The sequence below is a fragment of the Artemia franciscana genome, chromosome 1 (genome assembly GCF_032884065.1).
Source record: "Artemia franciscana chromosome 1, ASM3288406v1, whole genome shotgun sequence".
NCBI lineage: Eukaryota > Metazoa > Arthropoda > Branchiopoda > Anostraca > Artemiidae > Artemia > Artemia franciscana.
Genome location: NC_088863.1, coordinates 18195441 through 18222255, shown reverse-complemented (window position 1 = coordinate 18222255; position 26815 = coordinate 18195441). Strand labels below are relative to the sequence as shown.

The window sequence follows — 26815 nt, the reverse complement described above, 5'->3', positions numbered from 1 at the left end:
TTTATATGTATGATTTATTCAAATAGTGATTTGCTGAATGAACTATAACAGCTGATGTCATTTGGAATAACAATTTTTTAAAGCAGTGTATTTTACAATCACAGGAAAGACTCTCTTACAGTCACAGGAAAGACTCTCAATGAACTTACTGATAATGCTAATGAAGCATTAAAAGGACTGCATACATTCTTCTCTCTAAGTCAATACAACCAAAACAAATTTTATGACATTCACTAGAATAGGAACAGCACCTACCACTTCTCCAGGAGCTATTATATATAATGGAACTACTCTAGCAGAAGTTCAAGAAACTCGATATCTGGGATTTATAGTGGACAGTAAATTCAGCTGAAAACAGGTGTTGGTATGCTGCGTAAACTTAAATATTTTTTTCCAACTAAAGTAATGCTTTCATTGTACCATTCGTTAGTATCGTCTTATATTAATTATGGATGTATGATATGGGCAAGTGATTTTTAAACAAATTATAAGAGAGTACAGGTACAGCAAAGTAAAGCTGTACGTATTATTGAAAATTATGACCGAGGATCTGATAGCACGTTAAGTATATTTAAAAAGTTGAATTTACTAAATTTAGTTCAAATTAGAGATATGCAGATATACATTTTTGTTTTTCAGTGCTTGAATAATTTAGGACCGGAAGTTTTTAGAAGTTATTTTAAACATAATTCGTTTTACCATCAGTATTTTACCCGACATGGAAATGATCTGACTAATGGTGAGGAGAGAAATGAGGTGAGGAATACAACGCGATCGGGGCATGTAACAAGACACATAGGCACGACAATTTGGAATGCATTCCCAGAGTATATAAGGGAGTCAGAGAGTCTCCCACAGCTTAAGCGCCGGTTGAAAATGCATTTTTTAATGGTCAAGGTGGTGAAGAGAAGGGTATTTAATGAGAGTGGGCTATTCAGAATATTTCAGATGTGAGTAATTATTTGAAGTAATATGTGTATATTTGTATGCGTATGTATGCACGTATATGTATATATATGTATGTATGTGTATATATGTGTGTGTATATATGTATATATACACACATGTATACATATATATACATTATTTTTTTTTTTGTGTATTTAATGAGTTAGTATTATTAATGATTAAAGTAACATGAATGTAGATGCTATTACAGGCCAGAACGGCCTTTTTGCGACTAATTGATATGTATGTGATATAAATGTTTTAAATAAAAATACCTTCTATACGAAGTGTCCTAGTCTAAAAAAAAATAAATAAATAAAAATTATACATTATGCCCACATCGCTCTTTAGGCTATTTAGGCAGTGCTATTGCGCTGCCTATGATATTAACAAATCTTTTAAAATCCTGACTAAAAGCTAGGATACGTCACTTGAAATTTTTATTTAAACTGATCTTGGATTTATTGTGAAGTGTGGGGTTATTTTAAATTTGCATTTCATGATTTTTCGTAGACCAAAATTTAATTTTTTTTTACGTATTTTATAAATTTGCGGCGTGCATTCGATAAAACTTCCCATATAGCTAATTCATTTCAAACGGTTAAAAAATATACCAATGGAAAATATGTCCCACACAGCTTTAGGGGTAACGGCCCACACTTTTGCAACTAGCCTTTTATAAAATGGGTTTTTTAAGGAAACATGTTGTTACAGTTCAAGTTTTAATCATAAAATGAATCTCCATTATTTCGAGCTAAATTGGGGCCATGATTCAGTTTGCAAGCTTTAAAAAAATTTTACCTTTCAAATAGGTTTGTCATGATTACAACCTAGTAAAAAAAGAACAAAGGTTCGAGATAGTCAGCTAAATTCTATGCTGGTTACTATGGAGGATGACGGTTTGTAAGGCATGAAAAAGTGTCTGGGGTGACATCTGCAAAATTTATGATGTATGCTTCAGATAAATTGAAGAGATGTTCACAATGGTGCGGAATGATTCTGTAACATCTTTTAATTAGGAACAATACTAACATGGATGACTGAATATAAGAAACGGGTATATTATTGGTTCTGTTGGTGGAAACGCTCGTCCCTGAATGTGTAAAATATTTTATTTTCGAAAATTTAAAATTTTATTTCGAAAAGCTAATTCAACAAACGAACTCTCTTTTGAAGCATTCAGCTGCACAAGTTAAATATGTAAGGAGTGGGGTTAGATAAGTTAGTAGGACCCTCATATTTAGGGTAACTCCGTATGGTATTAGAAATGATAAACATTAAACTAAATACTAATCATTTCGAGTGAAAGTAAGGTGCGACTGAAAACGTAAACAGACAGATATTATTTTGTAGATGAAAATGCTACCTGCCTTCTCATACTCCCCCCCAGGGGTCCCAAGCTTAATGTTTAAAGTGTGACCTTTGTCCTCGGGAGTTAAAATGAGGAATATTTGCAATGGGAAAAAAGTACTTTTCACATTGCCCCAAGAATGGAAAAACTTTTTGACGACCGTTTACTTTAGACGATAAAATTTACACAATTATAAAAACCAAGTTGAAGTTCAAAGTCATCTACCTTAGCCTGAGTCTCTTGATGATATAGATGCGCCTGTACTGTGTCTGTTCTTAATCTATATTGAAATCATTACAGGATTGATCAAGAGACTAGTTTAGGTTGTAATCATGACTAACCTATTTGAAAGGTGAAACTGAATCATGGCCCCAATTTAGCTTGAAATAATGGAGATTCATTTTATGATTAAAACTTCAACTGTAACAACATGTTTCCTTAAAAAAAAACATTTTATAAAAGGCCAGTTGAAAAAAGTGTATCACCATTTTATAAAAATTTACACAATTATAAAAACCAAGTTGAAGTTCAAAGTCATCTACCTTAGCCTGAGTCTCTTGATGATATAGATGCGCCTGTACTGTGTCTGTTCTTAATCTGTATTGAAACCATTACAGGATTGATCAAGAGACTAGTTTTCTAAATAGTCCAAATTGTTTTTAAGTGGATTTTTTATGATGACCAATGCAAAAAACGGTTCAAGATGGGAGGCAGCAAATTTCCTAGTAGATTGTTTTGGCAGTGCCAATTCCAATGGTGTGTCTTTTGTTTTTATTATACGGTATTTTAAAGGGGTTTTGGGGTATTATCTGATACATTCCCATAAATTGGTTTTCAAAATAACATATTATTTTTAACACTAACGGAAATAACCGTTCCTGAATCGGCTATAAATGACAGTTTTTTATCACTCGCCAGTTTTATTCAAATTGTGTTTTTAAATTTTTGGATATTAAGGCCATGGCTCGTTTTTACAAGTCAGAGATAGTCACCTTAATATCGTAAAGACATGGTACTAAAATTTAAAATAAGTCTTTTGATCACAAGTACTCAAACGGCAGCACCAGTCGAAGGATAAAGAGATGGTCGATGTGAAGTTTAAAAGTTGGCTGGCGTGGACTGCTAGCAAACAAAGCAGTAGATGCTGGAGCTCTTTCGCACTCTTCTAGCATCTATGCGAATAATAAATCAAGTGGAAAATGTTTTTGATCTCGAAAAGGTTCTTGCAGAACCTAGTTTGGATATTCGTGAATATCTATCTATTGAGTTACGCTAGTTGTTCTTTCAACTTGCTGAAACTCATTCACAAATTACCTAGGCGAACTTAGGTTCTGGATCCAGATTTTTAAAAAGCCGTTGCCAAGTCTGTAATTGAGAAAAACACAGAAAACTAAAGCACACTTCCAAAGGACAACAAAAGTTTTGGTCTGGACCATACAAGTTTTGTCCGTCTTTTATAAACTTAGATAAACCCTTTTGCATATGTTTGAAGGCTAACTGACAAATGTCCACAGTCATTTTTAGTAAAACATAATTTCAGGGCTTTCATGTATTTCAGGGCTTTCATGTATTTCAGGGCTTAATAGACCTCAACCGACCCATTAGGTAACTGTTTTCTTCCAACCAATGAGCCAAATTTGATCAATTTTGTTTCAATCTTCTGTTTGACTAAATCGGGATATATTTACTTTTCTATTACCAAACCTAACTTTAATTCTTCTGGTAATTTGATAATACTTATTTACACAAAAAAAATGAATTATCTAGAAAAAAGAATTTTAAAACCGATTGAGCAACTTCCCAACAAATGTCCATGTTTGCTTAATTTATAGCTTTGTTTTCAATGAATTTTTAACAGTAGCTTCTAGTTATCAAAAAAATACATTGTTGAGATTAGCAATATTTGTGAATTTACGTCTAATTTACGTCATAAATATAACAACAACTAAAATTACTGATTGATGAAATTTACAAATATTGCTAATCTTGGCTAATATATAATATTATAATATATAATATATAATATTGCTAAATTTGCTAATATTGCTAATGTGGCAAACAAGTTGCAGACAAATTCTCAAGTTGCAGCCAAGTTGCAGCCAAACATGTTGCAGACAAAATCAAGCTTATCAGCTAAAATCCCTTTAGACTCGTTGTTTTCGTAAAAAATGGCATTGATCCAATTATGATAGTCTTTGTCGATTACATTCATGCACTCCAGCACTTCTTTTTTACTCTATTTGTTCTTAAACTCAACATATCTAATACATTTGATTAATCTATTCCTTTGCACTTGAGATTAATCATCCGAATCACCTAATTTGTGAATTTCGAAATTGACATTTAGTTCCTTTGGATGGACATTGTTCTCTTTAACACCCAAAGGTCTTAATCTACTAACCACCTAATCTGTTACAAGACGTGACTGTGATCTTAACGCCTTGCAAGTCACTGATACTAGTTGCCATGAATGAGGTTTTTCGTCCATTATTTCCAGTCAGTAAAACTGGTACATTTACCGACTGAGACCGAATTTTGGAAGATGTCATGGTAGTAGAGTATATACAACATCTACTTTTAATTTTAAGCGTATTTCTTTCTTTTTAGTAATTTCTATTGTGACTTCAGCTGTCGGAAATTTATGTTTTGCTCCATAGCAGCATAGCGCCACCACTTTCCCCTTTTACAGGCCAAAGAGCCTTTGGGGAAACAGTAAAATGTAATATTGTATGTGTGTTTCGTGATGAATAAATCTTATCTTATCTCACTTCATATTCACAGGTGGGACACAGGCACACAACTACAATGGCGCGTAACTAATATGGCACGAAAAAAGCTAAAAAAAGAAAAAACCTAAAAAGAAAAACTTTAAAAAAAGCAAAAAAATAAAAAAGGTAAAAAACTAAAAAGAAAAAAAGCTAAAAAACAAAAAAGCTGCAAAACTAAAAATAGGAAACTAAAAAAGAAAAACTAAAAAAGAAACTATATCTATATATATAAAAATAAGTTGTTTGTAGGCATGTTTGTTTGTTTGTGGGTTTGCATATGACGTCATTATAAGTATAAAAGGTTTCTTATATGACGTCATTATAAGATGACACTACAGAATGCTAGTGGGAGTGGTGCAGTTTATTGAAAAACTGAAATGTAAATTTTTGAAAATTCTAAATTTTCTCTTAAGATGAGGGCCATAGTTTTAAAACAAGTCACATTTTGAGAGATGTAAAGAAATACAAAAGCATTTTCGATACAGGGCTTCAGTGTTTCAAGTATGTAATCCTTATAGCAGCCCATAGACCCCTGCAAGTGGAAACTGGTAAGAAAAAGTTAGATAAATTGACAGTTAATTGAAGTAGGGACAGGGTAGAGTTTTCTAAAGTAAATTTAAATTGTTTAAATGGTCTATATGCAGTAAAACTTGTAAAACTGTTGAGCGGGCTAATGAACATTTAAGGATTGGTGTTATTGTTTTAGAATATAAAACAAGAACTAAGAGCTCATATGGCACTTGTGACAAGGCATGAAGAGCTAAGAGCCAAGAGATCATATGGTGTGAGCTCTAAAAAAATTCTATAAATCAATAGATTGATTTACAAGGAACATAAGAGGCTTAATGCCGGTCAGGATTTAAAATAAGAGCTGAGTCACGATGTCCTTCTAAATATCAAAATTCATTAAGATCCGATCACCCACTCGTATGTTATAAATGCCTAATTTTTTCTAATTTTTCCTCTCCCTTTAGCCCCCCCCCCCCCAGATGGTCGAATCTGGGAAAACGACTTAATCATGTCAATTTGTGCCCCCCCTCCACACGCCTACCAATTTTCATCGTCCTAGCGCATCTAGAAGCGCCAAACTCACAAAAGCACTAAACCCCTCCCCCCAAATCCCCCAAAGAGAGCGAATCCAGTACGGTTTCGTCAATCACGTATCAAGGATATTTGCTTATTCTATACACCAAGCTTCATCCCCATTCCTCCACTCAAAGTATTTTCCAAGATTTCCCCCTCCAACTCCCCCTCCAACTCCCCCCAATGTCAAAAGATCTGGTCGGGATTTGGAATAAGAGCTCAGAGACATGAATTCCTTCTAAATATAAAATTTCATTAAGATCCGATTACCTATACGTAAGATAAAAATACCCCAATTTTCACGTTTTCCAAGAATTCCAGTTTCCCCCTCCAATCCCCCCAGTGTCACAGGATCTGGTCGGAATTTAAAATTAAAGCTTTGAAGCACAAGATCCTTCTAAATATCAAATTTCATTAAGATCTGGTCACCCTTTCGTAAGTTACAAATACATCAATTTTCAAAATTACCCCCCCCCCTCCACCAAAGAGAGCAGATTTGGTTATGTCAGTCACATATCTTAGACAGGTTTTTATTCCTCCAATCCAGTTTCATCCTGATCTCACCGCTTTAAGTATTTTCAAAGATTTCTGGTACCACCCAGCTGCCTCTCCCCCCAATTACCCTGGATCCGGTTGAGATTTAAAATAAGAGATCTGAGTTAAGAGGTCCTTCTAAATATGAAATTTCATTAAGATCCGATCGTTCCTTCGTAAGTTGAAAATACCTCATTTTTTCTAATTTTTCAGAATTACTCCCCCCCCCCCCCAATAGAGCAGATCCGTTCCAATTATGTAAATGACTTATCTAAGACTTCTGCTTATTTTTCCCACCGAGTTTCATCCTGATTCCTTCAATCTAAGTGTTTTCCACCATTTTAGGTTCCCCCCACCCCAAACTCCCCCCAATATCACCAGATCCGGTCACGACTTAAAATAAGAGCTTTTAGACCCGATATCCTTCTAAATATCAAATTTCAGTGAGATCCGATCACCCGTTCGTAAGTTAAGCATACCTCTTTTTTCTAATTTTTCAGAATTAACCCCCCCCCAACTACCCCAAAGAGAGCGGACCCGTTCCAGTTATGTCAATCATGTATCTAGGACTTGTGCTTATTTTTCCCACAAGTTTCATCCTGATCCCTCCACTCTATGTGTTTTCCAAGTTTTAGGTTTCCCCCTCCCAACTTCCCCCCCCCCCTCCCCAATGTCACCAGATCTGGTCGGGATTTAAAATAAGAGCTCTAAGACACGATATCCTTCTAAATATCAAATTTCATTGAGATCCGTTCACCTGTTCGTAAGTTAAAAATACCTAATTTTTTAATTTTTCAGAATACCCCCCCCCCCCTCCGTATCCACCCCAAAGAGAGTGGATCCGTTCCGGATATGTCAATCATGTATCTAGAACTTGTGCTTATTTTTCCCACCAAGTTTCATCCCGCTTCCTCTACTCTTAAGTGTTTTCCAGAATTTTAGGTTTCCCCCTCCCAACCCCCCCCCCCCCCCCCAATGTCACCGGATCTGGTCAGGATTTAAAATAAGAGCTCTTAGACACGATTTCTTTCCAAGCATCAAATTTCATTAAGATCTGATCAACCGTTCATAAGTTAAAAAAACTTCAATTTTTCTATTTTTTCCGAATTAACGGGCCCCCAACTCCCCCCCCCCCCAGATAGTAAAATCGGTAAAACGACTATTTGTAATTTAATCTGGTCCGGTCCCTGATATGCCTGGCAAGTTTCATCGTCCTAGCTTACCTGGAAGTGCCTAAAGAAGCAAAACCGGGACCGATAGACCGACAGAATTTGCGATTGCTATATGTCACTTGGTTAATACCAAGTGCCATAAAAATCTGAGGAGGATCAGTTCTTAGATGAAAAGAAGGTTTTAAATCCAGTGAGGGCTCTGTCCATTGAATCACTGAAGCCTGTTTTACACGCCTATTTCAGAATCTGATTTAATTGGACACTTTCATCCAGATACAAATATTAGTCTGGTCTTATTGGGGGTAAGAAGTCATGGGGTCTATGCTATTATTGTCCAACCTGTTTTTCGAGATTTCTTACTGAATTAAAGCTAAGGCATCACATTACAAATTTTAAGCGTCGCGGGTATCAGTCAGTGAAAACAATTAGTGGTGACAAGGCAATCTTTTCTTTCAAGCAAAGTTCATTCCTAGAGATTTATAAGATCAACTTAGACTGTGAAGCCAAACTCATAGATGTGTACTATCCATCAAATTTAAATCGTGTCAGAGAACATGAAGCCATTGCGGTCAGTTATGCCCATGCCCAGAGAAACTCTAGTAATACCATGCAATTAGTAGAGGTATTTAAGAAATTGAATGGGGAAGATTGTATGAGTACAACCATGATTATTAAAACAGCACATAAGTCAATTCAAGGTTGTGCAACATAAATTATCCAATGACTATCGCCAGAGGACAAGTTGGCCATTAAAAATAAATATATATGTTGGGCAAGCAAGAAAATTTGTTTAGGGTAGTGGGGGGACTGTTTATTCTATGACCATGACCATTTAAGTGGTCCCATTTTATTAGGAGGGAGCAAATTTTAGAGTTAGCACAAAATCATGTAATTTAAATAAAAGACAGCAGTGCTTTTCATCTGTTTTTATACACAGTTCCCATTATGACATGAATTTCTTTTTACCAGTGTTGGTTCGTTTACATAATGTTGAAGGTATAGATGGCAAATTGGTAGATTATTCTTTTATTTATAAAATGATTCCAAAATAATCTGAGAAGCTCCTAATCTTAGATCTCCTAAGGAAAACAATAGATAATGGTCATGAGTGCAAGAATAAAATGCTTCTTTTAGATTCCTATTGTTTACCCCCTAGTCCGTAAGTCAATTGATTCAAATAAAAAAAGGTAAAGGAATTGAAAATTTACCAGGGAAAGGTCGAATACAGTTTTTTTGGAAATAAATTTCCTTTATCCGTCAACAATGTCTCACTACTCTTTTCCGTGTGGTAATTACAGATGGATTGACAGTCTTTGTGCTCCAAATTTCCCCGAAATTGCCACCGTTGAAGAAATTGGACGGCAAGGATGGTTTTTGAAATACCTCTCGAACTTCATGAATCAGTAAAGAATTTGGTTTTCTGTGCACAAATAGAGCCCATATAAATTACTTTTGGTAGAAGATAGGGGTATGCATTAGACACCTTCAAATCAAAAACTTATCGCCAATCTTGATACAAAACAGAATATTTTTTTCATCTTGTTCTTTTGCAATGAATGATAGCCAACCCTTTCAGGGTCACAAAGATTCATAGGGCCTTCCAAGTTGATCAAACTCATACATGAAAATGTTTTTTGAAATTTTTGTCAGTAAACTCTTAGAAGCAAAAACGAGGGTTTAAAAATAACTTTATAAGCTCATTTTAAGTTCAACCTTTGGTAAAATGTGCGAGAGTGTAAGCAATAAGAGTCGACATGATGTTGTAACTAATCCAAAAAAATGGGTTTGAATCACAGCCGAACTAAATTTCACCTTATTCACTATCATAGACTCCAATATTGTCCTCTATCATATAAAAAATGTCATTTTAAATAGAAATATTGTTGCTGGTAGCTGAATTACATAAATCTCTGAAAAACTCATGTCGTCACTTTTAAAATGTGCTTAAGCTCCAATGGTCGAGGAAGGGGAACGTGTAAGTGTATTATTGAGACACTGATTCAATCCTGTTAATATTTAAAATTGATAAATTCTTAAATTAATCGAAAAATAGTAAGTACATTAGCTCTCGACTGGAATTAACCAATTAGGATCAGTCCATTTATCGGGATCTAGTAAAGCGCCAAGGCCAGAATTTACTTTTATTGCTAAAATCCAAGACAAGGAGCGACTTGGCTATCCAATGGTATATTTGCAGGTCCAAAGGTATGCTTTATGCTCTGTGAACTTTGTACAATTAAACAATAGGGCCATAAAACAGGTCTCCAAGAAAATGCCCATACACTATGCTAAATATAAATCCACATTACTATAGTTTTTGGCAAGAGTCCTATGATAAAATAAAGGCTATTTCACGAGACATAAAATTCATATGGGACCTTGATTTGTTCAACATTATTGAACCATGTTCTTGGTTCATAATTTAGGATTTAGCCGAATCCATTGAACAATGGTCTCAGGAAATGCTACAATCCGCTCACATCATGAACAGATTTCCATAACCCTAATTCTACCTGATATCTTTAATCAGAGCAGATGTATGAGGAAACTTGCTTTGAATTATACCTACTGTATCATTTACAGGGTTTCTCGTGATTCAAATTGTCCAATAACTCTCAATGAACAAATATATCCCGTCACTCCAATATTTCTACTTGCAGCATGCAGTCAGGCACCAAATAAACACAACGGTTACATTCTATTGGATATCAGTCAGAATATACCTGAGGATTTGTTTATAGTCAAATATATTTTTGACAATGAAATTACGGTATCTCTTCCAGTGAACAGTAAAATAGGGCATTAATAGCCTTCTTGACATGGAGGAAACTAAATGAAAATAGAGATTTATTTTCCGTTCAAAGCACTTCCAAACCGGCAATTAGAAAAACTTTACTCAAACATGGTATTGACAAAAGTTTTCAATAATCTCATATCTGAACTTTATTTAAATTTAACCAAGGGCAATGACCAATTGCCAGATGTAGTTAAGCAGAAGACAAATCGACATCGATCCATTGTACGCTCCCTGAGTTAAACATTTGAAAAGAAAACGTCTTCTCCAAGCGAGTGGTAGCTTTTTCACACTTTTACTACCATTAAATACAGGACTTATAAACAGTTTTCTCTGAAAAAGGGTTAAGCTCTATAAGTTGACACCAGTAGAATTTACCCTTTTACCAATGGAACATATTTAGGACAATCTCAGAAAATTCATTAATAATGAGAATATTGCCAAGGATAATACGTCACTTTTACTTCAAAAAGCACCTTGAGAAGTGGAAAAATATAAAGCCTATCATGCGGGACCGGTCAATGTAATTGTCAGTGATAAAAAGGAAGTGTCTGTTAAAGATTCCTGACAACAACAACACAACCAAAGGTGGAGGAAGATTCAGTGTTGTCAACTGATGGAGACCTACTGCCACACTCATATCATAAATAAAGTAAAAGAATCCTAACAATCTTATGAGAAGGGAACACATTCAAGTTGATGGTAAGGGGAAACGAAATAAAATTCAGGGTAAAGGTTATAATCTACTTGATTTAATATATGATATGACTAATTATCATAAAGGGCTTTTATGATTTGACAATGATCTATACAACCTTTTAATTACCAAAAACTTCCCAAAAATCTTATTACCAATAAGAAAATTCTACAAAAATTAAAGGAACATAGTAATATAACATTAAAAGAAGAAGAAGAAGATTTTAAATCAATCTTAGAAAATAATAGCTCACATAGCGCTAATAGGAGTGGTAGAAACAATGATTTGATGACACCAGTGGTGATTTCGGTGAGACAAAATCGAAGACATGTTGGTAACAACTCATCATCATCATCAACACCCACTAGAATGCAAAAGGTCAGCAGACATCTCACTATGTTTTTGCGTTTAAAATGGTGGAAGTTTTGAGACGTGTTTATGAAATTATTGGTTAAGTGGGTAGTCCAAGGTCCCCCACAACACTTTTTAAGTCATGGACTTAATAAGGTGTTAGCGAGAAGGTATCGAAAAAATCGACCAAGTTAAACTGTCCATTTCAAATAATAGGGTTCAAAGAGTCATTATCGAAAAACTAAAGCCTTCTTGCCGCTACGTATAAAGTAAGCATATATTTAAACTCTAGATGCAATTCAAAGACTTCAAAATAACCTTCTAAATATATTGCACTTGAAATCACTATCTTTAGTCGCTATTCTTATGCTATTTCATTGTGGACAAAGAGAGATGTTGAAGATGCTAAGGCTAAAGCAAGTGTTCTTGAGCAAGGTATTTATTGAAAAACTCCAACGGATCGAGGTAGTGAATTTGTTAATCAATATGTAGAGAAGGTGTTGTTGAAATATCTTCAGTGATCTGTCAAAGTCATAGTGCTGTAAAGGCTAAATTGGCTGAAAGATAGATAAAAACAATGCGACTTCTAATTTAAAGGAGTTTTGCATTTAAAAATACTACTGCTTTTGTATAAGATTTAGAGAAAATCTTTTAAATTTATAATCAGCGTCCTATCGATCTCTCAAATTTTAACCCGCAAAAAGTTCATCGAGGAGATGCTATTACACTTGAAACTGCTCCTAAGTAATATTCAAGTGACAAGGTTGTGAAGAAGAAAATTCAATACTTGTAATACTGTTTGAATTAATAGAACTGCTAATATTTTTGAAAAGGGGAATTATTTATAGTCCATTGAACTTTTTAAAGTGTAGTAGTTTCTCTCTCCAATTTCTCTATGTATGTCGAGTATGTCCGGTTTCTGTGATTCACTCTACATTTATTTGAACAAAAAAGTAGTTTTTTGGAAAAACTCTCTCCTACCCTCAAATTTGATGGCGAGCATGAAGTTACTGTTGTCTATTTTTTCTCAAATATATATATCATATCTTGTGAAATGATCATGCATGTGACATAAAATTTAGACCACAAGATTGGCCAATCGCTAGTGAGCATTTGATAGAAACAATGAACTTGTTTAGATTTCCCTTTGTCAAATTACCATACAAAAAATTTGATAGCATGAACGACTTGTGTCGTGCTATCAATAGAAGAATCTTCGCTCTTAGAAAGGTTACCTTTCAAAGCAAATACTCAATGGAACAGGCTGAAATCTACAATAGTTTTCTTATTTACAGTGAAAAAGTTATTAACAATGAAATTCTGAGAGATATTTTTTGTTTTAAACAGTATATAATCAATAGTAGAAGTACTGGAAACACTAGTGGCGAGGATCGTGTCATTTTCGCTAACTAAAATCCTGGTTTCTCTTCGGACACCAGAGCTAGTAATAGCAAAGTTCCCCTCCGATGTGCTCTTGAACAAAAGACCAGTCAAGATGAGATTTATCATTACAATATAAAGCAGCTTCATTATATCCTCGTAAACTCTTCCTATTTGAAACTCTACCAGGTAATACTAAGAACTGATTATGTGATCATTTAGCAATAACGAAAGGTTTTGCTGTGATTACATGTCATTTTTGACCCGCTCAGTAGAAAGATGTATAATAAGAAAATGGCACTCGTATGTCTTGATATTGATTGCTTATTTTTCTATTGTTGGTCAAAGACAAATGGGTCATGGAATGGACTATTACAAAGTTCGTTCATCAATGTTGGGCTACGGTCTTTGCATAAGTTGTTGACTGGCTTTCTAAGTTGTTTCGCTTTGCACTGCCCTTGGCTAAAAAATATATTGTATAGACCACTTGGTACTTTGCATCCTCTACACTGTACGATTTGGGCTCTGGTGAAGATTATAAAAATTTGTTTTGGAAATCTTAGGTCCAGTTTAAAATTTAGACAAAGTGGAAAAGGTTTAAAAAAGTCAAGAAACACTGCATCATTGATAAGTCTCTACTCAGGTCAGAAGCGAAAGACATTACTCTTGTCAAAGAAGAAGAAGAAACTAAAGAAGAAAATTGTTCGATCAAAAAGGGATTTCTGTTCCTAGACTCAAATGGTATATTTACCACACAAGAATTCCGATCCATCAATCATTTAATCATTAAATCTACTCAATGCGGAAAATTTTTATGCGAGAGTAAAACATGGTTACTATGAACAATTCTAATCACAATAACCGCTCTCTGAGAACATTCATATTCAAATTTATTCTAATGAAGAAAATTTCGTGGATATGGCTTCCTACATTTACGTGTTAACATTTGGTAGTCAAAACTCAGACAATGAAATGTCAAGTCTTACTGATGGAATATTCTATGAAAATTGTGTATCGTATATTTTTTTTCGGCAAATCAGTGTCTACATAAATGGAACATTGGTGAGCATTGGAAACAATCTATCAAATTGTACGATCATAATCATTTTATGTTGGTGACACCGAAGTCATAAAAGGAATTGAAGGGTTTAGCCAATGGATATGAATAAGACAGACACTGTCACTACAAATGCACTTAAAGAGGCGACAACTAGTGAATTATACTTAGTTTGGAAAATAAATCCCGATATATTTAATATACCCCATTGGCTACCATCGAGTATCAAGGTGGACATAAAATTAACACTTACTCCATCCAATTTCATTTTACAAATGAACTTTCAACCTCACCCGATGTAACAGTCTCTATTAATACTTTAACACTGAATACTCCTTTGTATATGGCAATACTTCATGAGGCAACAGGTTATGGTTTCTCTTGCTTTGGCATTGAAAAACTGAAAGCTAGTGGAAATAATACCAAACTTCTTATTCCACCTACAATCACCAATCAGCGACGTATTGCCACAGGTTCAAGCACCTAAGCCAACTCTTCATTTATCAATGGTGAAATTCTTTCAGAAATTGCATTGGAATTTGTAAAAAGTGCTAGTGCCTTAGGATCGTGGGATAGTATCTTACAGAAATTGGAAATATTTTGGCTTTCATATCTTGTGTGTAAAGTAAATTTAATCCCACTCTATAATTTATCCTTTAATACATCCTATAGGACACTGTGGGAGTTGACAATACAACTTCTAGATCGAGATATACAACTATTTGAAAATAGTGTAACAAATACATTATTTGCAGAAATTCAGGCATTCATTGTATTGCACTGGTCTGGCACTCAAGATATGGGTATTTTACGGTCGGGAAGTGTAGGTTTAGAGTGCATCTTTGCCGAGCCATTAGATGAAAGTATTGCATTAATCTCATCAAAACATATGAAACTTACTGGGAAATCACTCCCAAGGGTAGTGCTGTACTACCCATGAACACACATGAGCTACCTCACACAATGAACACAAATCAGATACTCAGCGTGTTTTATATGCAACCGTATATGTCCAAGCAGAAATCACATTGTACACAATCAGATTTCCTTGGAAAAATTCAAAGTTTTAACAACACCATTATCATTGTTAGTACAAGTCCATCGACTGTAAAGACAGTTCATTGACTATAAATCTTTGAATCTTCTATGAATCGTCTATCATCAGTGAATCATCTTTGAATCCTCTAGTATGAGAGTCACAAATCTCTTTAAGAAAAGAACTACTGTCTTTAATTTCTATTGCATATCCTCTATGCAATTTACACGGTTTGCGTAATCCTCACTTTTCATCATAATCGTCAACTATTGTACAATTCTCACAAGATGACCAGCTGTACAGTCTATACATGTATAGTGGGCATGTTTAGAACATTATGTTGACTCTCTCGCCACCAAAATGCAACTGACTTAAGATTGATAAAGAAAGTGTTATCTTCTAAAGAGATAGAGACGAGTAATCGAGTGATCCTAACACTCTTGCAGTTGACTCAAGATTAACTAAGATTCTTTCTACTTTAAGAATATCCCTAGAGAAACGTTAACCTACTAAAAAATATTTCAAAAGAAAAACAATTCGATTTAAAAACATGTTATTGCATAGTTACAACAATATATCACTTATTTTCTACTGACTGATTCCACTTGTTGTCGTCAATATATTTCACTATTACATTTAAAGCAGCTTGAAGTCTATCTATGTATATTATATTGACTTTCTCTCTACTAAGATGATTTCTACTTCAAGAATATCCCTAGAGGAATGTTAACCTAGTAGAAAATATTTCACCAGAAAAACGATTCGATGTAGAAACAAGCTATTACATAGCTACAACAATAAATCACTCATTTTTTACTTACTGATTCCACTTGTTGTCCTCAATACTTTTAAATATTACATTTAAAGCAGCTTGAAGTCTATGTATATGCATTATATTGAGTCTCTCTGCAAAATATAACTACTCCTCTAATCAGAACTTGCTCAATGACATCACACATCTTGCATGTATATCATCCCATTCAAAGCTTATTCAAGTATCTCTTGTAATTTCTACAGCTACGTTTGTTACTCGTGTCCTTATATAATTGCTGCTGTTGTCAGCTTCACTATCAACTTCTAAAAGTTTAAACATACCACTCATTTTCGCTAGTATGTGTTGTCAAATAAAAACTTGATGATAAAGATAAACTTTTTCCTCTCTGAATTAAATAAATAGTAAGTTTTTTCAACTAAAAGTAAGGAGCAATATTAAAACTTAAACAAACAGGAATTATTTCGCATATGAGGGCACTCGTCCCCTCGTCAATACCTTGCTTTTTACACTAAAGTTGGAATTTTGTTCTAATTCCTTAAGAATGACCCCTAAACCCGAAGATAGTTTAGTTAGAACAAACAGCTCTTCTGGAAATACTAAAAAAAAATTTAGCGTATAGAGCAAGGTGTTGACGAGAGGGTGAACCCTCTTGTATACGTAATAATTTCTGCTCGTTTTAAGTTTTGATGTTGCTCCTTATTTTCAGTTGAAAAAATTGTTTTTTAATTTAATTTGTGATCATTTTTAAATATTGCTGGGAAATCCGGCATCTCCTTTTGGATTCTGAGCGAGTCACTCTACGGAGCATGCTTGCGCAGCTTTATCGAATTTCATTCATTCGGCAATAGATTCTGGTCATATCCTGGCAGCTTTATTTTTGGATGTTCATAAAGCTTTTGATTCCTTGACTGATCGGATTCTTCTTTGGAAACTATGGCATAGTGGTACAATATCAAACGCTTATTCTTGGTTTGATTCATATCTTTCTGGTAGGCTTAATTCATTTGATCCGCTTTTCTGGAGCCCTTCTGAAGTAAATTATGGCGTCCCGCAGGGATCTGTTCTTGGTCCCATTTTATCTTTGATTTATGTTAATGATCTGATTTTGGCTTTAAAAAAAACCAGGCCTCTGGTATGTTGCAAGCTGTGTCAGCCTGATGCTCAGCCGTGTTCCAATACTTCTTCTAATGAAGATTTTTTTGTTGCTTTTGCTGATGATACCACTCTTGGGACCCTTGGGAAGACGAAATTTTATATCAAGTCTAACCTTGTGGCATTATTCGAAAGAGTTATGTCATGGTTTAACGCTAATTAATTGGTCTTGAATGTTGGTAAATCTCATTTTCTTATTTTTCCTCGAATTGGTATAGCTTTCCCTCAGCTTACACACCTTCAGGTGTCACAAGGCTCCTTGTGTAGACCAAAGAATCGGGTGGTCCGGTTTCTTGGTATTCTGCTTGATGAGAACCATTCATTCAGAAACCTTGTAGCCATGATTAGAGTTAAGGTCTTACGGAGTTTGGGTATCATTCGAAAACTTAGATACACATTTCCTGGATCTATTATGAAACTTCTTTTTTCTGTCTTGTCCTGTCATATGTTTCTTATTGCCCCATTGTATGGATGTCTACTTTTCCGTCCCTCTGTAGTTTCGTCTGATATTTAAGTAGGGCAAACCTCAGGCAATAGAGTCTATAGTATAAGGCAACCTATAGTGCCCAAATAGGGATGTATCTTCTGTAGCATTTTCTCTTACACTACTGCTGTCCTATTACTTTTGGTCCAGTATATTGAAGGGCAATATAACTTTCAAAACGTCCGTTCAGGTTTCTTTCAGTGTGACTCTTTAGGAGAGCCAAGTTTCTACGACCATGGCTCCATGTATTTACATGAGCGCTACTCTTTGATCTTTAAATATAGGTTCTTTTAAATGAATCTGTTTGTTAGAGTGTGGCTTCTGAAAGTACAAATTTGCATTTTGGCAAATTTAATTTAATATAGTAAATCGGGTCTATTGAATTTGGTAAATCGTTCCTAAGAATTAATCAAGTTTGCATGCTTAGCTATTGAGATTGTTTCTATGATGTTTGTTTACTAAGTACTTTTCGTTTCTAAGCTTTAATCCAATGATAAGAGTTATTTATCACAGTTTAACACATGCATAAAAGAAGGAGTTCAGAAATCTTTTGGATTCGCTTTCTAAATTTCTACAATGTCGTTTGGAAATTATGTGGCATGTTCAGTTAGCGTTCTCTTACTGATTATACCTACATGCAGGTCAAACGTACAGTGTATTTTTAAAGAGTCATCAAGGTCATCTGACCTTGATCATCTGACAAGGTCACTGAATATTGTTGATGTAAGTGTAGTTAATTTTTTTACTAATTTGAACTTAATTTCTCTAAAATTATATTCGAAAGTTGCATGGAGTTTCCTTTTATGAAATAAGATTAAAAACTAGTTTATTATATTAAGGTAAAGAGAAACAGTAAAACTTATAAAACGAACAGAAAACAATCCGTATATACAACAAAGTTCTCCTTCCAAAGTCCCGACTCTTCACAGTAGAGTGTGCTTTAAATGAAGTGCTCAACCATTTTAGTTGAGTGACAATCTCAAAAGTTTTGCTCATCTGTTGTCTTTTAGCATATTTTAACTAGATATTTTATATTTTAAATCAAATATCGATCAGTACGTTCTTTTATATTTGAGCCATTGTGAAAAATATATTTAATCTTCATATTTGCCTTGTGTTGAAACATTCTTTCTTAAAGGATCGTGGGCAGAAATTACAATTTTAGCATCAGTAGTGGGGAGTTTTTCATAGAGAAGATAGTTTTGTTTGTTTTAAGTCATTCTGTTGTTTTTTAATTCCGCTTGGAAAAAGTTGTTTGTTTATTTGATTTAAATTCACTTTCTATGCCATATTTAGGATTACTATAAATTTAAAGACCCACTAGACCCCTCTTCCACTGAGTTTCGATCGAAACTTTGAGATAGCCATTTTGTTCTAAACTGTTGAAAGGTTCAATAAATATGCCTTCAGGGATAAAGTGGAAATTATAGCATTTGGAGCAAGGGTCGTAAAATATCTATTTTGTCAATCTATATATATAAAAATAAGATTTTAGGTCTCTCCCCAACTTCCTCTTCACCGGATCCGGTCGAGATTTAAAATAAGAGCTCTGAAACATGATATCCTTTCAAATATCAAATTTCAGTAAGATCAAACTTCTCCTACGTAAGTTAAAAATACCTTATTTTTTTATTTTTCAGAATTAACCCTCCTCCTCCCAACTCCCCCGAAGAGAGCAGATCCGTTCCAGTTACGTCAATCTCATATCTAGGACTTGTGATTATTTTTACCATTAAGTTTCATTCCGATCCCCCCACTAAGCGTTTTCCATGATTTTAGGTTTCCCCTCCCATCTTCCCCCCAATTTCACCGGATCCGGTCGTGATATCTTTCCAAACATCAAATTTCATTGATATCTGATGACTCTTTCCTAAGTTAAAAATATCTAATTTTTTCCAATTTTTCAGAATTAACCCCCCCCCCCAACTCCCCAAAGAGATCGAATCCCGTCCGGTTACGTCAATCACATATCTACTATATTTGCTTATTCTACCCACCAAGTTTCATCCCGATCTCTTCACTCTAATCATTTTCCAAGATTTTTGGTTTCCCCCTCCACCTCCGCCTACTGTCGCCGGATCTAGTCGGGATTTGCAATAAGAGTGCTGAAGCACAAGATCCTTCTAAATATCAAGTTTCTTTCAGATCTGATCACCCGTCCATAAATTACAAATACCTCATTTTTCTAATTTTTCCGGATTAAACCCCCTCCCCGACCCATCCCAACTCTCCCAAAAAGTGCGAATCCGGTCCATTTATGTCAGTCACGTATCTTGGATGTGTGCTTAATCTTCCCACCAAATTTCATCCTGACCTCTCCACTCTGAGCGTTTTCGAAGATTTCTGGTCCCCCTCCCCACAACTCCCCCCAATGAAATTGGATTCAGTGAGATCTAAAATAAAAGATCTGAGTTGAAAGATCCTTCTAAATATGAGATTTCATTAAAATTCGATCACTCCTTCGTAACTTAAAAACATCTTATTTTTTCGAATTAACCGTCCCTCCACTCCCCCCCCCCCCTACAGACGGTCGAATCGGATAAATGACTATTTCTAATTTAATATTTCTATTTCTTGTATGGTACTGATTTTTCTCATTTTTCAGAACTAACCATCCCCCCAACTTCTCCAAAGAGAGCAGACCCGTTCCGAATATGTCAATCACGTATCTAGGATTTGTGCTCATTTTTCCCACCAAATTTCATCCTGGTCTTTTTCTCGAATTAACCGTCTCTCCACTCCCCCCAGATGATCGAATTGGGGAAACGACTATTTCTAATTTAATCTAGTCTGGTTCCTGATACGCCTGCCAAAGTCTCTTTACGCTAAAGTTTCTTACTGTTTTAAAAGTAGAGTTAAGAGAAAGAGTCAAACTTTAGCGTAAGGAGCTGGGCGTTGAGGAGGAAAAACCCCTTTCATATACGGAGTAATTTCTGCTCATTTTAAGTTTTAATGTTGCTCCTTACTTTCATTTACTTTCAGTTACTGAAAAGTTCAATGACCCAAATTCATTGAACAAAGAAAGTACTGAACTAATAATCAGCCAGGTTTATGATTCAATCACGCTCGAGTTTAATCCAAAGTTTGCAAAATTGAGCAGGCTCTACTAGGTAGTCTGAGATTTCAAATTGAAAATTTGGAGGAGAGAATTGGTCGAATAGAAAAAAAGCTTGATAATTCTGATCAAGAGTCCATGCTTGATAGTCTTGTATTTCATGGGGTAAAGTAGTTACCTGGTTTAGACACTCATACGACAATATCTAACATTATAAATAGCAAAATGTCTGTGCTGGGCCCTTTACTTTATTTAGGTTACGTGAACATGGTGCGCGTTTATCTAAAGGATACATATATTACTAACATCATTGCTAACAAAATTTGCAAAATCCGCAGATAATTAGATAGCAAAAGCTCATATTACTCTCAAAAGATTAGAGATGTTTACAAGTTTAAGTTTGCTGTGTGTGAATGTAAAGAAAAAAAATTACTGACATTCTGTAGAGTGGGTGATTCTGTTGATGTAAGTAGTAAAGTTCTATTTGGTGAAAAGCCTATTTTACAAGTTATATCACTGCGGTACCTCGGCTTCCATATTGATTCTAATCTATCGTGGAAGCATCATAGCGACATTATCTCCACCAAAGTTGCACGTGGAGTTGGCATCCTCAAAAGATTGAAGCATATTCTGCCGGAACATACTCTTCGCACGATATATTTTGCAATAATCTACCCATATATCATACGGATGTTTAGTCTGGAGAAGCAATTTTTATGTTAATTACAAGCTGAATGGCTTTCTCATAGTTTTGATCGGACGATTTCGCTAAAACAGGGGGTGGGAGAGGAGACCTACTTACCTCCCAATTTTTGGTTACTTAAAAATACAATTAGATTTGTTTTATTTTTTTTTACAAACGTTTTTGTTAGTAATAAACATACGTACCTTACGAATTACCTTATGTAACGAACTTATATATTTGTATATTTTTATTACGTACTAGCTGTTGGGGTGGCGCTTCGCGCCACCCCAACACCTAGTTGGTGGGGGCGCTTCGCGCCCCCCCCAAGCCCCCCCGCGCGCGTAAGTCGTTACGCGCCATAATAGTTACGCGCCATTGTAGTTGTGTCCCTATGTCCCACCTGTGAATATAGATAGATATATATATATATGGTTTTAACTACGTAAAACTTGCGAATATACAACATTCTTTGCTGTCCCATTGTCTTTGCATATAAATAGATTGTCAGGTTTACCGACTCTTGAACATGCAACATATAATGGTCCATGGGAAAACAATCTGTATTCAGATCTATACCTCATGATTCTAATGATTGCCCTTGAGCTTTGTTGATGGTGATTGCTAATCGACCATTCCCTGTCCCGGTGTCCCGGTCGTCATTTACATCCCCCTGTTTCCTCCGGTGTCCCCGTTGTAGTTGTGTCCCTGTGTCCCGGTCGTCATTTATATTCCCTGTGTCCCGGTCGTCATTTGTATCCCGGTGTCCCGGTCTGTATATACATTCGTTTTTTAGTTTTGTTTTTCTCCTTTATTTTTTTCCTTTTTTTTTCTTTTTTAGCTTATTTAGATTTTTAGATTTTTTAGTTTTTTTATTAGTTTTTAGTTTTTTTTTCTTTTTAGTTTTTTTGTCCCGGTCGTCATTTATATCCCCCTGTTTCCCCCGGTGTCCCCGTTGTAGTTGTGTCCCTGTGTCCCGGTCGTCATTTATATTCCCTGTGTCCCGGTCGTCATTTGTATCCCGGTGTACCGGTCTGTATATACATTCGTTTTTTAGTTTTGTTTTTCTCCTTTATTTTTTTCCTTTTTTTTTCTTTTTTAGTTTATTTAGATTTTTAGATTTTTTAGTTTTTTTATTAGTTTTTAGTTTTTTTTTTCTTTTTAGTTTTTTTGTAGTTTTTACCTTCTTTTTAGTTTTGTTAATTTTTTTTTTTACTTATGTCCTGGTCGTCATTTATACTCCCTATGTCCCGGTGCTTTGTTGATTGCTAATCGAACATTCCTTTTGTCCTGGTCGCTTTCTCTTTGAGTGTCGTCATTTATTTTTTTCTTTTTTAGTTCTTTTAGTTTTTACCTTTTTTAGTTTTTTTTAGTTTTTTAGATGAAAATTTTTTTTAGTTTTTTCCTTTTTTTCTTTTTAGTTTTTTATTGGTTTTTACCTTTATGTTAGCTTATTTTTCAGTTTTTCCTTTTTTTATTAGTTTTTAGTTTTTTTGTAGTTTTTGCCTTTTTTTAGTTTTTTCAGTTTTTTTTTAGTTTTTTATTGGTTTTTACCTTTATTTTAGCTTATTTTTCAGTTTTTTTCCTTTTTTTTAGTTTTTTTTTAGTTTTTCGTTTTTTTAGTTTTTTACCTTTTTTTAGTTTTTTTAGTTTTTTTAGTTTTTTAGCTTTTTTATTTTTTTTATTAGTTTTTAGTTTTTTTTGTAGTTTTTGCCTTTTTTTTAGTTTTTTTAGTTTTTTAGCTTTTTTATTAGTTTTTAGTTTTTTTTGTAGTTTTTGCCTTTTTTTAGTTTGACAACTTATTTTTATATATATAGATAGTTTTTTTTTTTTACTTATGTCCTGGTCGTCATTTATACTCCCTGTGTCCCGGTGCTTTGTTGATTGCTAATCGAACATTCCTTTTGTCCTGGTCGCTTTCTCTTTGAGTGTCGTCATTTATTAGTTTTTTCCTTTTTTTCTTTTTAGTTTTTTATTGGTTTTTACCTTTATTTTAGCTTATTTTTCAGTTTTTTCCTTTTTTTTAGTTTTTTTTTATTTTTTATTTTTTTTAGTTTTTTACCTTTTTTTAGTTTTTTTAGTTTTTTTAGTTTTTTAGCTTTTTTACTTTTTTTATTAGTTTTTAGTTTTTTTTTGTAGTTTTTGCCTTTTTTTAGTTTTTTCAGTTTTGACGTCACCTGATCCAGTTTTTTCAGGTGACGTCACCTGACACATCCACACATCCACAGACAGACAACTTATTTTTATATATATAGATATAAGGGGGTTTGCCCCCTCGTCAATACCTCGTTCTTTACACTAAAGCTTGAATTTTGTCCCAAATCTTTCAGAATGACCCTTGAAGCACAAAGGCCGTAGAGTAACTAGTTAGAGTTACTAAAAATACTGTAGCGTAAAGAGCAAGGTATTGTGGAAGAGACGAACCCCCTTATATAAGTAATATTTTATGTTCGTTTTAAGTTTTAATGTTGATCATTACTTCCAGTTGAAAAAAAATATTTTCTCATTGTCTTTTTATAAATGATGCTAGAAAATCCTGCGACCCCTTCATGGAAATTCTCTTCCCTCATGAAATATTCCTTCCATGGAAAGATCCTCCCACGTAACCTGCCCCCCCCCCCCCCCGACCTATCCTAACCCCAACACAAAATAGTCCCCTGAAAACGTCTGTACACTTCATAATTAACAACTACTATGTGTAAACAATGGTCAAAGTTTATAAGTTGCCGCCCCTCCCCCAGGTACTGTGGTGGATTTAGTCATCCCCAAAAATATAGTTATTAGGTTTTTGACTAAGTTAAACAAAATGGCTATCTCAAAATTTGATCCGGTGACCTTGGAGAAAAATGTGCGTTGGAGGGGGCCTCGGTGCCCTCCAACTTTTTGGTCACTTAAAAAGGACACTAGAACTTTTAATTTACGTTAGAATGAACACTCTTGCGACATTCTAGGACAACTAGGTCGACACGATCGCCCCTGAGGAAAAAAACAACAACAAAAAACAAAAAATACGCACCCGTTATCTGTCTTCTGGCAAAAATAAAAAATTCCACATTTTTTATGATAGGGGCTTGAAACTTCTAAAGTAAGGTTCTCGGATACGCTGACTCTGATGGTGTGATTTTGTTAAGATTCTGTGAGTTTTAGAGGGTATTTCCGCCTATTTTCTAAAATAAGGCACATTTTCTCGTAACTTTTGATCGGTAAGACTAATCTTGATGAAACTTATATATTTAAAATCAGCATTAAAATGCAATTCTTTTGATGTAACTATTTGTATCAAAACATGTATTAATTACTATTGAGCCTGGTCGCTCCTTACTACAGTTTGTTACCATGAACTGTTTGAAAATGTAACTTGTAAATGAATAAAAGTGATATATTCTACTATAACGTTGAGATAGAACTTACCAATGTCTCAGGTTTTCCTGTCCCTTATTTGTTCTTGTTTTTTTTTCTGCCCATTGTGAAATATCAAATTCAAAACTGTTATCTAACTTGTAACCAACCAAATTCCAATGGTCAGCTGTTACCAATTAGATGTGTTAAAAATTTTAAATCCCTTTAAATCCGGTCGTAATGTTCAAGGAAGTCAACAGTTTTTAAATACTCTGATACAACCTTCAAGAGAGCAATTAAGCCAACGAGAAAGGAGGAAATCTCGTTACGTATTTCAATGCTATCTTAATCAACGTAGGAGATTGACCTTAAGGACTTTCCAAGGAATTTTTTGGGGACAGGTGTAGTTGCAACCTATAACCTGATGTACTATTTGAGTTACTAACCCCTTTTTGGTATCACTACAAGTATATACATCCTGATTTCTGAGAATTTCTTGGTATTTTTTCGAGAATTTGTTATCTGGTATTGTGTAATCATTCATTTTGCCCATACTCTTCAGAAATCAGAGAATTTCTTGGTATGTTTCTGAGAATTTGTTATCTGGTATTGTGTGATCATTCATTTTGTTAGTGAAATAGCCCGGTACATTCTGCGACAGTCCTCACATCTGGTCTTTTGTGATAACAACTTAGTCAGCTACATTTTAATTTCTGAGTAGTTTTCCATTGATTATATGAAATTTATGGGCTTTTCGGAATTTTTTTTTACTTTGAATTATTTGTGGAATTTTTGGTGGACAGATACTCTGGCAGCCCATATTCGATGCTCTATTTGAGTTACTAACAACTTTTTTGGCATCACTACAAGTATATGCATCCTGATTTCAGACAAATTTTTGGCATGTTTGCAAGAATTTCAAGCATGATGTGTGATCTAGTATTTTGTAATCATTCATGTTGTCAATGAAACAATACAATACATCCTCTGACAGCCCTCACATCTGATCTTTTGGGATGACCACTAAATTAAGAATAATTTAACTTCTATGCAGTTCTACGATGATTTTATGAAATTTATGGGTTTTTTGGGACTTTTTTGGGACTAATTTAAGGAATTAAGTTTTGTTTGGTATTGTATAATCATTCATGTTGTTCCTTGAAACAATATAATACATCCTGTGACAGCCAACTGAAGTGTTTTTATATTTTTGGATTTGTAATTTTGTAGGACACCAAGAATTTCTTGGTATGTTTCTAAGAATCTCAAGAATGATGCATTTTCTCGCATTTCGTAATCATTCTGGTATTGGAGAATTTCTTGGCATGTTTCCGATAATTTCGAAAATGATTTGTTATATGGTATTGTTTTATTATTCATGTTGTCAATTAAACAGTGCAATACATCCCATGAAAGCCCTCATATCTGGTCTTTTGATATAGTAAGTGAGTCAACAACATTTTTAGCTTCTAAGCAGTTTTCCATTGACTTTGTGAAATCTACATTTTGTCAGTGAAATAACGTGGTACATTCTATGACAGCCCTCACATCTGGTCTTTTTTGATAACAACTTAGTGAACTACATTTTAATTTTTAAGCAGTTTTCAATTGATTTTATGATTTTCGTGCGTTTATGCCTCTCTCCCAGCGTGCCTGTATGACTGGGCGTTTGTTTGCTTGTCTTTGTGTCTGTTTTGTTCGTTTGTGTGTCTGACTTTGCGTGTTTTTTTTCTCCAGTTGTGCCTGTGTGACTGAGCGTCTGTTTGCATATCTCTGTGCCTGTCTTTGTTCTTTTTGTGTCTGACTTTGTGTGTTTGGGAGTGTTTTTTGTCTCCCTACTATAGTGCTTGTGTGACTGAGAATCTGTTTGCATGTTTCTTTGCCTGTCTTTGTTTGTTTGTGTATCTGACTTTGTGGTTGTGAGTTTGACTTTGTGTCCCTCTTCAGCCATGCCTCTCTGACTGAGTGTTTATTTGCATGTCTCCTTGCCTGTATTTGTGGGTTTTACTTCGTATTTTCATGTGTCTTTCTTGTCTCTCTCCAATCGTGCCTTTGTGAAAAGGCGTCTGTTTGCTTCTCTCTCTGTCTTTTTTTTCATCTCTGATTTTGTGTTCTTGTGTATTTTTTATGTCTCTCTCACTGTGTCTGTGTGACTGA

General features: G+C 34.6%; 1 protein-coding gene across 3 annotated transcripts in view; it reads left to right on the top strand.

The window, feature by feature from the left end:
• The first annotated feature begins 390 nt into the window (after nucleotides 1–390).
• The window catches only part of LOC136026506 (uncharacterized), a 32273-nt gene continuing 5848 nt past the window's right edge, over nucleotides 391–26815 (top strand). The window contains exons 1-2 of one of the 3 annotated variants that reach the window (XM_065703148.1): nucleotides 18122–18257; nucleotides 18291–18305. In XM_065703148.1, coding sequence (XP_065559220.1) covers nucleotides 18159–18257; nucleotides 18291–18305 — 114 coding nt within the window. In that variant the 5' untranslated portion in view covers nucleotides 18122–18158. Of the gene's footprint in view, nucleotides 466–18076; nucleotides 18306–26815 lie in introns of those variants that run through there. The other 2 variants (XM_065703158.1, XM_065703139.1) reach the window with 2 other exon arrangements.